Genomic DNA, 12,688 nt, shown 5'->3' on the forward strand with positions numbered 1-12,688 from the left:
ATTTAAACAACCCCAAATTTGATTGTTCTCTTTCAAAAAGATGGCATAGTTTGCTTCCAAAGTTTCCCAATTTAGTCTGATAAAAAAGCTTCAAAGCTTATTTAGTTAAAAATCAAAGTCTACCTTAGCCAAAACGCTGCATTTTTCTTAAATATTATCCACATCCTAATATACTAACTTAAATAAAAAACTATTAAGATGGAATGTTTTCTTTTTTAAACAAATGTAAGTGCAAATCAACACTTTACATTGAATCTACCTTAAAATTTCACTAATTTTATTAAGATGAGGCAAAGTAAAAGTTAATCTACATTAAATACTGACTGAATATTACTGACTGACTACATTTTAAATTCTGTTGGAATTCACTTCACACATTCTTTAAAGTTAATATTCCTTCTATTGCTCAAAATAGGCATTGGGTCAACACTAATAAAGGCACATTGGGGAAGGAATACTGCTGCCACAACCTCATGGGAGGACCAAAAGATAAGAAAATAAATGTCAAGGTCGGAGTAATTTTGGAGCATTCGATGTGGTTTTGATGTCCAGAACCATCTCAGTCATAGGATATAAGATGGATTAAGGAGTACATAATGTTATTACATCAGCGATATCTGTGTGCCATGGTGACTTTGTTTCCCACACAAAGACAAACGCAAAGTGTTTAAAGGTTTGGGCTTGTTATAGCTGTTGTGTGATTTTTAACATATAGTTTGGTTGAAAATCTTGAAGACCCTTAAACATTTTGCTAGTTAGTATGTTAAATGACTCTAGGTTGTAAATTCTTAACTGCCTTTAATAACAGGATTCCAAAAATTAGTAGCCTAGAGCATAAAGCAACAACGATAGACTGATGACTTAATATTATTTGAGGTGTTATTATTATTATGCCATTGCTAATGTTGTTCTGTGCCACCAATGCTATTGTTATGAGCCACTTCTTTAGAAACAACCTTATAATGCAGCACTGGTCCTTGTTATTCCTCTGCATGTTAAAGTAACAGTTGTCGGCGATGGCAAAGATGTGAGGAGGCATCTCTCCAATCTTCTTGTTGGTGTAGAGTCGAATCTGGTCAGCTGTGTAGATGGGCAGCAGCTGGTATGGATTCACTGCCACCAGTATTGACCCTGTATATGTCTAGACAAGAATAAAGTAGAATGATTAAGACCAGTACAGAGAGGTGGATGGTTTAATTAGTGTGTAAGTATATACAATGCTAGTTCATTTATGTATTGCACATTCTGCACATTCAGTGCTGCCTTCCTCCAGTCTCTTGTCATCTCTATTACTTACAGACTTGGTTTACTGTTTGCTAATACTGTACTCAACATAGGAATTTGTCATATCAGCAGACGAAAGTTGGACGCTGGTTAGCTTTTAGTAAAATATTGTATTCTGTTATTATCAATTATTCTGAGCAGTAGCACATTGTGCTGTAGAAATGCAAAAATGATACTTACTAGTGTTTGTATATGAATACTTGTCAATAAGCTAAACCAGCGTTCAAATTTTGTCTGCTGAAATGACAAATTCCTATGTAGCGTATTAGCAAACAGTACACCAGCAAACAGTAAAATCAGTTAGCTAACATTTGGTGAACTACTTTGTACAGTAAATAAAATAAAACAGCATATTATTTATGTTATCAATATAACTACTCTTCTTCTTCATCTTCTTTCGCTGCTCCCATTAGGGGTCGCCACAGCAGATCATCTGTCTCCATACTGCTCTGTCCTCCACCTATTTCAAACCAACTACCTGCATGTCTTCCTTCACCACATCCATAAACCTCCTCTTTGGTCTTCCTCTTTTCCTCCTTCCTGGTGGCTCCATCCCCAGCATTCTCCTACCAATATACCCCATGTCCCTCCTCTGTACATGTCCAATTGGGCCTCTCTCACTTTGTCCCCAAAACATCCTACATGCACTGTCCCTCTAATAAACTCGTTTCTAAAACGGACACATCCTCGTCACTCCCAATAAAAATTTTAACATCCTGTCTTTTACTCAATGCCACTGTCTCTAATCCATACAACATCGCAGGTCTCACCACATTCCCATAAACTTTCCCTTTTACTTTTGGAGACACTCTTCTATCACAAATCACTCCTGCTATCTCCTTCTCTACCCACTCCACCCTGCCTGCACTCTTTTCTTCACTTCTTCTAACACATTCTTCATTACTTTGCACTGTTGACCACAGGTACCTGAACTCCACCTTCTTCATCTCTTCTCCCTGTAACCGCACCCCTCCACTGCCCTCCCTCTCATTCACACACATGTACTCAGTAGGTACTCAAGTACATGTCTTACTCCTACTGACTTTCATTCCCCTTCTCTCTAGCGTGTACCTCCACCTCTCCAGGCTCTTCTCAACCTGCTCCCTACTCTAACCACAAATCACAACATCATCCGCAAACATCATAGTCCATGGAGACTCCTGTCTGACCTCGTCCGTCATCATGTCCATCAGCACTGCAAACAGAAAAGGGCTCAGAGCCTTCACACCGTCACACTGTCCTCATACATGTCCTGCACCACCCTCACATACTTCTCTGACACACCTGACTTCCTCATACAATACCACAACTCCTCTCTGCACACTGTCATATGCTTTCTCTAAATCCACAAACACACAATGCAACTCCTTCTGACCTTCTCTATACTTCTCCATCAACATTCTCAAAGCAAATAATGCATCTGTGGTGCTCTTCTTCTGCATGAAACCATACTGTTGCTCACAGATGGTCACCTCTTCTCTCAGCCTGGCTTCCACTACTCTTTCCCATAACTTCATGGTGTGACTGAACATTTATTCCCCTGTAGTACTGCAGGTCTGCACATCTCTCTTATTCTTAAAAACTGGTACCAGCACACTCCTTCTTCATTCCTCAGGCATCCTCTCACCTTCCAAAATCTTTTTAACCATCTGTTTAAAAACTCTACTGCCATCTCTCCTAAACATCTCCATGCTTCTACTGGTATGTCATCTTAACTTTCCACTCTTTATCCTCTTAATAGATGATCTCATTGCTTCCTTACTAATCCTATCCACTTTAGCTGCTCAAAATACTCCCTCCATCTTTAACACACTCTCCTCACTAGTCAACACATTTCCAGCTCCATCCTTTATTGCTCTAACTTGCAGCACATCCTTCCTAGCTCGGTCTCTCTGCCTCCCCAATCGGTACAAATTCTTTTCTCCTTCCTTAGTGTCCAACTTCTCATACAGCTCCTCATATGCCTTTTCCTTAGCTTTCGCCACATCCCTCTTCACCTGCTGCCGCATCTCCTTGTACTTCTGCCTACTTTTATCATCTCTCTGTCGATCCCAATTCCGTTTTGCCAACCTCTTTCTCCTTATGCTCTCCTGCACTTCCTCATTCCACCACCACGTCTCTTTGTCTTCCTTTCTATTTCCAGATGTCACACCAAGTACCTTCCTAGCTGTCTCCCTTATCGCTTCAGCAGTAGCCTAATCAACCATGTTATCAGTATAACAATACAGGTAAAGATATTGTTAAGTAAATGATCATATTGTATAATGCAAGAAAAGAATCAAGCAATTTAATGCAATTAAAATTGTAATTATACAGTTAAAAATATTAAATTATTAGCAAACTATCTAGTTTTACAACAAAGGTTGTAATGTGTATATAAACAGTGTGAATGTGACAGCATATTTCATTATTATATATAATGTAAGAGACTTCCATGCAATATTACATTTTTTTATATATACAGTATATATATGCGTGTGTGGCATAAACATGAAGCATGCATACATCACTGAATATTGCATACTGCCGAGCACCTCTATGTTAATGATTCGGCATGAGGATGAGTAACAGCAGCTAACACGAGTGAGCAATAGGAGGAGAGTGGATGGATGACTGTCTCAGCTTTCAGATATCGGTGTGACAGTGTATGGGTGTCCGATTACAGCAGGACAGCACAGCCATGGTGAAATGGAACAGTGTAATGCAAACATACGAATGGTGGGCAGCCATGCGTGAGGGCAGCTCTATACTTACCCTGCCTCCACAGTTAGTCTTCACAGAGAGAGAGAGAGAGAGAGAGAGAGAGAGAGAGAGAGAGAAAGAGAGAGAGAGAAGAAACACAGCCGGAGATGTTGATTACGTCAGACAGACAAAGATCCAGTAATTATGAGAGAGATTAAGAAAAGAGAAGTATAGAATACTCCATATTTTTGGTTCCATTGTCCGATGTAACTAACTGAATGAAGCAACTGAAATTTGTAGCACTGTGCAAAAACATATATCTTTATCTTTAAAAGTCACTGTTTGGCTAAAAATAGTTCATATTGTTTATATTAGTGTGCTGAGGAAGAAACTAAGTGTGGTTCAAAGGTCACCATTATTGTTTTAAACTCTGCAGTGTCCTTTAGGCCATATTTATATTGTACATAACAGTATTCCAGTGTCTAAGACCATATAAACAAGACTGTCTGAACAGGTCAATGTGGTATGAGACAGTTTAGATGATAATTTATGCCAGCATAATATGATGATAAGTTAGATGATAATTTATGCCGGCATAATATGCCAGCACTTAATATGACAGTTCCCTTAACATTAGAATTAGTTCATGTATTATTTAATATGAGCAAACAATGAACTTCAGGATAATATCCCATGAGCAACTTTCCAAAGTAGCCATGACTTTTAAATAATAAGTCAAATAAGGGCAAATATTGAGTCCACAATGTCCAAAATGAACGGTATTTGGATAAATGGCAAACACTTCAGAACTGAGAATAAATATATTTCTTATTTTTACACATACATGGAGATAATTGTTTAGTAATTTTTTGCAGTAACTTATATTTGATCATTTATCATTATGCGCATTAGCCACTAGAGGGCCACAGTGTTAATTTATGTGGTTTTCCCCTCTGCTTGTTAATTGTGTTATTATTGCCACCTGTGTCAAGTTCCAATCATGTCTAATCTTTGTTCCTCTGTTAGTTTTGCCTGTTGTTGAGTGGTAGTTTTCGTGACTTGGAATTTTTCTTAAGTGATGTAGGAGTAGTGCTTTAAAATAATATTTTGTATTTTTGCATTGGATAAAAAAAAAAAAAAAAAAATTGTGGATAACATTTATTTCTTGGTTTTTGTTTTTTCCTTTTTCATGTCTGCATTATTAAACCCTTCAAACATTCACCCCATTTGAGTCTTTTTTGCACTTGGGTATCATCCGCTCATCCAGTCAACTGCACTTGAGTATCGCCTTATCTGATCACATACTGTGTCCCCAAGTTCAAGTACTGGCCCTGACATGCTCAAAAACATGCCTGACTTATTTTTAATCATAGTTTAAATAAACATTAGTAAATGCTGAATCCTTTTTAACATTTAAAGTTACATCAGTTAATTTATAGGTTTTTTTGCCATTAACTACATACATTAAAGCCAAGTTTAACATTTGATATGTTAATAAATGCAGCAAATATTGTTAGTTAAAGTAATGCATAAACTTAATGCATGTATTTACTGTCATTCTAAACTAATAGCTATATGTTTCTTTTACGTGTTGTAATACATACAAACAACCCTAAATGTGAGCAAAAAGCAGGAAAAAATATTAAAAAGAACATAAAATAGCCTCGCTACAGCAAGTAAAAGAGCGCACATACATAAATGAGGTGTTCTCGGTAGCGAATAAGCAGGTTGCGAAGAATCCCAGCCTCATTCAGGTCCCCCAGGCGAATCATATCCTCCACTCCATGGATAGATGTGGGGTGCATTGGCTTAATGTTAGTGGCATTTTGGGGGGAGATCCAGTGTTCCTGAAAGAGTGAAGATTCAGAGATTTAAAATATGTACTCAACAGAACAGTCCATTAACAAAGGACATAGAGAAAACTTTTATTTTTATTTTTATAGAGTATGGCAAGTAATGTCTTGATCAAGATTTAGTGAGCTGATGTAATATTCCTTTTAAATATCTGTAGCATTTTATTTAATTAGTCCATCTTACAAACTTTTTCAGACACTTCATCTATAGACTGTCATGAACCAGTCAATCAACTGATCCTCAACAACAATCTACTGTTTGTGAATGTCCAATTTTTTGTCAAATTTTATATATATATATATACATACACACACACACACACACACACACACACACACACTACACCCCCCAAATAGTTTTTTTTTTCCACTATTTGGCCGAATTAGGGACTTGAAAAGACTTTACAAATGAAACATGTAATAAGTGGAGCACTATAATATTGTAACCTACATTGCCCTCATCATCCAGAACCTGGATTTGCCCTGAGTCACAAAGCTTCACCACTGCACCAATCGGGACCTCGAATTCCCGGCCTGTCTTCAGGTCTAGCCACACGTAGTCCCCCTGGAACAGGAAAGGTTATTAAAGTTCATGATATGACAGTAATTAACACAATGCTTCAGTAAATTTGTGCAACCACTTGCAAACATAATGTGTTCCTGAAAAAAGGTTTTGCAGGGGGTACCGAAAAGGGGTTAACACCAAACTTTATACCATGAAACTTGTGGTACACCAGGACATGCTTCATAGAGTGCCAACCCACTGCAGGTCACAATTGCACATACATTCTCACACTACAAACAACTTTGAAAAAACAATCAGCCTACAATACAGGTTTTTAAATTGGGGGAGAAACTAGAGCAACCTGAGGAAACCCTAAGGTATAGGGAAAGAAGCACACTCTGAGCACACAGGGCAGTGGTAGAATTCAAACATTCAACCCTAAAAAAACATGGTGGGGCATGTCATTATAGTAATCCATAATCTATAATAAATAATCCTGGTTGATGTGATATGGCCCAGCATTAAGCAAAGACTGCTTTGTGCAAGACTTTGTATGCATGTGAAGGAGCAGCAGCAGCAGCACAAGCAGCAGTGTTCACTCTTCTGGAAATTAAAAAATAGACATAAAATAGATAGCAGAAACATGCTTGTTCCTCAGGTTTTCAAATTAAACTGTAGCATGTTTCACACACAAAAATTTTCCTTATGTCAAAAAATATGTACTAATCTGAATCCAGAAAACAGGTATGCAGAACCGAATGATTTGATAGGCTTGAAGGCTAAATTTTTAAAAATGCAAAACATATAATATAATTTTTAAAAGTGGGCCTGTTTCTGTTAGCTAAATTCCCATCATACTACAGTGTGTCAAGATACACTTTAGAAACAACTTCAACTGTATGTAGACTCTATATTTGCATATCAGCACACAAAGCACTATCTGTAATAAAAGTGTGTAATACAGAAGAATAAAAGAAAGGCGGAGTTTCTCTCATGACCCCATTTGTAAATCAAGCAACCCGACATGGCCGTTTGGAAACCCTAAAGATTTACTAATTCTAACTGGCTTTCCAGGAATTACCAGTGTAAGCAATATACAATGTGCCTTTTGAATATGACAAGTGAAAGTTTTCATACCCTGCTCCTTCCCTGATGTAAGATAAAACATGTAATTAAATATTTATTGCAATAGTTGCTTGTCATTATGCTAAAATTGGTGTAATAGCGTGTAGCACAGTGCAGGACATAAAACATAAGGAGAAACATAGTAAATGTTAGAAGGCATAATACAAGTTTCACTTTAGTATTGTATATAACAATCCATAATGGTCCCTACAGTATATAACTGTAGGTATGAACTATTTTGGGTTCAGCTGAACTCCACATTTCACAGATATGTAAGATAAAAAAATTTACACTGAATGTTTTCTAAAATCCCATCACCTTAGGTTCTTGTTTTTCGTTTGTACATGCCTGCTAACATCAGTTCGGTTTTGTTTCTCAATTTATTTTTAACAAACTAGTAGCGTAATTGAAACCAACATGACCTGCCCAGGCAGTTACTAAGGATAAATGAACAGATGAATAAATGTGGAACATATCAAACCACTTATTCGCAACCATATCTGTTTAGGAAATTACTTGTTCCTTCTGAATGATGTATTAATAGACATACACACACCATCACAAACACACACACACACACATCACTAACACACACACTCCATCTCACACACGCAGGTTGTACCGGTAACAGAGTGCTCTGTTTGAAGACTGTATTGACATTTCTCAACAGTGCCCACTTTGCCTGGTCATTCTCGTAGAGCTGAACATAATCCCGTCGCTTGAACATCTTTCCCGCAACAAACTTTTATCCATACATGCGGCAAAAACGTCCGTAACTGTTTAGTCTAGTATTCCATATAACGCACTCTCACACACACAAACCCCCTGACCAGGTGTACTTGCTGAAGCTGTGTAGAGTAAAAACCATTTTCCCTCAGCAAGCGGTCCAGCAGAAACCTGCACTAAATCCCAATGTCTTTCTCTTGTAATGGTGTAAAAAATAAAAACAAAACAGAAAAAAAAAAAACACAGAAGCTTCCTAGTTGGGTCCTAATTGACCTCCACAATTATACACAGATAGTCGCTCACGAACAGCATGAAGCCAAAGCTCCAAGCAAAAATTATGCAGTTCCTTTCTTTTTTTAAATTTTCCCTTAAATAGATTATCTCTGTCCCTTTGCACAATGCAAAATGTCTCTTCTGGTCAAAGGCTTAGTGCTTCTCCTTCTCTGTCCTAAAGAGACATTGTTAAAAAGGTAAGGATGGAGAGTAGAGGTGGGTGTGGAGTGGGTCCCCTGATAATATACAGCTTTCTAATTATCTAAATCCACTCCAGGCAAATCAATACAGACACGGGGAGAACCCAACACCACGAGGACGCAGCTGTCACGTCCGAGAGGAGCGACGTGGACACAATCCTAGCAACTAGCACATTAATTTTTCATCCTGACAAGCTTTGTGTTGGATCACGCCTTCTCCTTCTCTACACCTCAGTTAAATACTAAAGAAAGCTCATGAAATGAAACCTTTCTAACATTTAGATTAAATATTCTAACTCAGCCATTGCATGATTTATGTCCAGACAGAAATTAGGCCACGCTCGGCTCTAAAGGTTGTGCGTGAAATAAATGTTCAAAATCCTTTTAAAATGCAAATGGGTGTTTTTATGGATTTTTTTATGCTCAGTAATTCACATCTTTATCCACTCAGGGGTCAGAAAGTATGCCCACTATCAACAAACAGATGGGGCATCAGGGAGAAAACTATAAATCCCCCTATTTACAAGCCCATTGTTCAAACCATTCATCAAATTGATGTAAGACTTGAGAATAAGGACTGAACTCTGCCATCAGACAGACACGGAGAAATAGATCTAGCAAGCTGCTAAAAAAGCATTGCGGTTTCAGGAACTCACAGTTCGAGGTAAATTATTCAGGCAGTGCAGCTGATCACTATCTCAGACTAACAGACTCGCATGGCTCGACACAGACACTTACGATGCTGCTCAAATGACTGTCTATTCCACACAAACAAATAATATACAAGCGTATACAATATGCATATATACGTGTAGACTATTAGTCTATTGTTAAAAAAAACACTTGCTTTTCTTCAGTTGTACTACATTTTACTATTGAATAACAATAATGAAAGCATTAAAATTTACGCCATTTGGCAAAAACCCTTATCCAGATTTGTTTCATTTATTTCATTTAAAGGGCTTTGCCAAGGGGCCCAGGATTGGCAGTTTGGTGTGGCTGGGATTTAAACTCATGGCCTTCAGATCCAAAGGCCAATGCTTTAACCACAAAGCTAGCACCTCCTGTAAGCATGAACATTTATCAATAGAAGAAGAATTAGAATAGTCTTTGTCACATGTACATTAAAGCACAGTGACATTCTTTTCTTCGCAAATCCCAGCTTGTTTGAAACCTGGGCTCAGGGCACAGGGTCAGCCACGTTCCAGCACCCCTGGAGCACAGAAGGTTAAGAGCCTTGCCCAAGGGCCCATGAGTGGCAGCTTGGCAATACCGGGGCTTGAACCCCAGACCTTCCGATCAGTAACCCATCATCTTAACCACTAAGATACCACACCGCCAAATGATTTTTCCCCAAACACAGAACTTCTTTGATTGACCCTTGCGAGGTCTGTTCTGAGTGGAGCCCTTCTTGGAAAACCTCTGCATGACCCTGACCACTGCACTGTAACTTCTGTAACATCTTTGTGGAGAGAAACAATTCTAATTCTCAAATCTTCAGAGAGTTCTTTGCCATGAGGTTCCATGTTGAACATCCAGTGGTCAGTATGAGAGAATTGTACTCGAAGCACCAAAGTTTTTACTGCTCTAATACAAGATACACAAATTTGTATGTTCCTGTCAAAAAGACAAAAACATGAACATGATGAATAGTAATTGTGGCTTTGCATGGTTAAGAGACATACAGCTGTTATCTATTAGGGTGTACTCACTTTTTCTATACAAGCTATACAAGCTGCATATTGAATTATATAAAATATAACCAAGTTTCATTTCTATAGTATTGTCCCTTGAGAAAATATACTAAAATGGTTGCTGAAATGTGAGGGTTGTGGAGTAAATTTAGCCTGTACAGTGGAACCTCCAAAAAAACGTAGAACGTAACCCTCGGGAGTATCGAGGTTGCACTGTATATCAAAATGTATCTAAAAATATCCATTTAAACTGATTATAAATTAATAAAAGTTTGTCTGTCAAGGTTAATGTGACGTATGGACAAAAGCATTAGGACACCTGCCAAATGTGTTTCTTTTCTCAAAAGATGGAAACACAATTATATAGGATGTGGTAACATGAAATTTTCCATTTACTTAAACTAGGAGACCTGAATCTGTTCCAGCTTGAAAACGAGCCTGTGCACAATGTGAGGTCATGAAGATATGGTTTAAATGGTTTGAAGTGGAAGATCTTGAGTGCTCTGCTATAGAGCTCTGACCTCAACCCTATTGAAAACTTTTGGGATAAATTGGAACATTTACTGCACCCCAGACCTTGTCACCCTACATCAATAACTGACTTTACTAACACCCATGTGGCTGTATGAGCACAAATCTCCACAAGCACACTCCAAAATCTAGCGGAACATCTTCCCAGAAGAGTGGGGATTCGGGGACTAAATGTGGTATGGGATGTTCAGAAAGTGCATACAAATTTATGGCCAGGGGTCCACAAACTTCTTTTCCCTATAGTGTACGTTGTCAAAAACGTTGTTTTTGAATAAATGTCAAGATTCACTGTGTATATGGGATCCTTCAACCTTATACCAGTAACTTCTTAAAGTAACAGGTTGCCCCCTGCTGTTATCTCTTTCAGTTTACTCACTCAGTCTATTTTATTTACAATGCTTTCTGCTCAAATACATTTTTTCAGCCTTATTAAGGGGATAACAAAAAACTTGTTACAAAAGTAATGTGGTCAATGATATGATTATTATAAACGTAAAACTCATTTTAATATGACCTTTACATTTCATATACCACTGCTACAAACAAAACCGGATTTTCTTACTTCTTGAATTGCTAATTAAATACCATACACAATTGTTTTTTAATTAAGCTATTCGATAGAGTATATGTATATGTATTAAGTGTACCAAAAACATACAAAGAGCTATTTTGCTTAATTCTATGATGTTTGGTTGATTCTAAGATGTATGAAATTATTCACATAATGTGTGTAAAAAAGGTAGCAATTTAATATGAGGATATCATAAACACAAAGTAATATAATAATAGTATATGTATTAATATATATACTATTAGGGCTAATAAATGTCTTTGATAACCGATTAATAAAGCTGTTGTTTTGATTAAGCCTGGCACTCAGAGTCCACTGTAGGTTTTTCTTACCTGTATCAGTACCTGGATTCTGTAGCTCAGTGTGCACACTTCAGTATCCCAGTCTTGCAAAAGAGTAACCTCTGTCATTGTACACTTCAGTCTGAATATCCTAAACACTTGTGCTCAGAGCTGTTTCTTTACCCACGAGCCTTCATCTAAACATCTCACTCCTCTTTCAGAAAGCTAGATGAATCAGCAGAGAGATAGGGCAGCTCAGGCTGTAATTTGTAATTTGGTCCCCCCATAAATGATCACATTTAGCTGGGATGCCTCGCTTGTGAAAAGGAGACGTTGTCTGAAGCTATTAGAGCCGCAGAAAGGCTGATGAGATTAAGCTCTGCACTCTGTACAGAAACTAGTCTTCCACTGTTCATAATGCAAGAGCAAAAATAAAAGCCATGTGTACAGATTTTGCATGTTTGCATAATGGAAAATCTTTTCAGAGAATAAAATTATGATTTGATTATATGATATGTACATATGCCTTGAATGTGTATAGAAATAATAGGGGGAAAAATATGTTAATGATGGTAGTGAATAAAAAATTTAAGATTAAAAGAAACATCAGGACACCACTGACCTTCTTATAGACAATTTACTGTTAATAACTATACCTGGTGTGTGAACCGTGACACATGATCTTTAATCTGCCTAATTGTGTGGCAGTACTAAATGTGGGGTTTCATACACTTACATACACTCACACACAAGCTATTTAATGCTTTTACAAATGCAGTATGAAAATAGATTCAGCAATACCCTATGTTCTATAGGTCATTAGTTTATTCTTTGAAGGTTTATGGTTGCATTCTCATAGCCCAGAAATTAGGCCCCCCTCCTCCTAAACACACACACACACACACACACACACACACACACACACACACACACACACACACACACACACACACACACACACAT

At 37.6% G+C, this 12,688-nt stretch overlaps 1 protein-coding gene across 1 annotated transcript in view; it reads right to left on the reverse strand.

Moving 5' to 3' along the window:
- The window catches only part of myo7aa (myosin VIIAa), a 49,049-nt gene that overhangs the window by 30,589 nt on the left and 5,772 nt on the right, over positions 1 to 12,688 (reverse strand). Inside the window, 3 exon segments of the mRNA XM_046864857.1 lie at positions 957 to 1,141; positions 5,661 to 5,813; positions 6,271 to 6,384. Of these exon segments, the coding sequence (XP_046720813.1) occupies positions 957 to 1,141; positions 5,661 to 5,813; positions 6,271 to 6,384 (452 nt within the window).

The sequence above is a fragment of the Silurus meridionalis genome, chromosome 13 (genome assembly GCF_014805685.1).
Source record: "Silurus meridionalis isolate SWU-2019-XX chromosome 13, ASM1480568v1, whole genome shotgun sequence".
NCBI classification, from domain to species: domain Eukaryota; kingdom Metazoa; phylum Chordata; class Actinopteri; order Siluriformes; family Siluridae; genus Silurus; species Silurus meridionalis.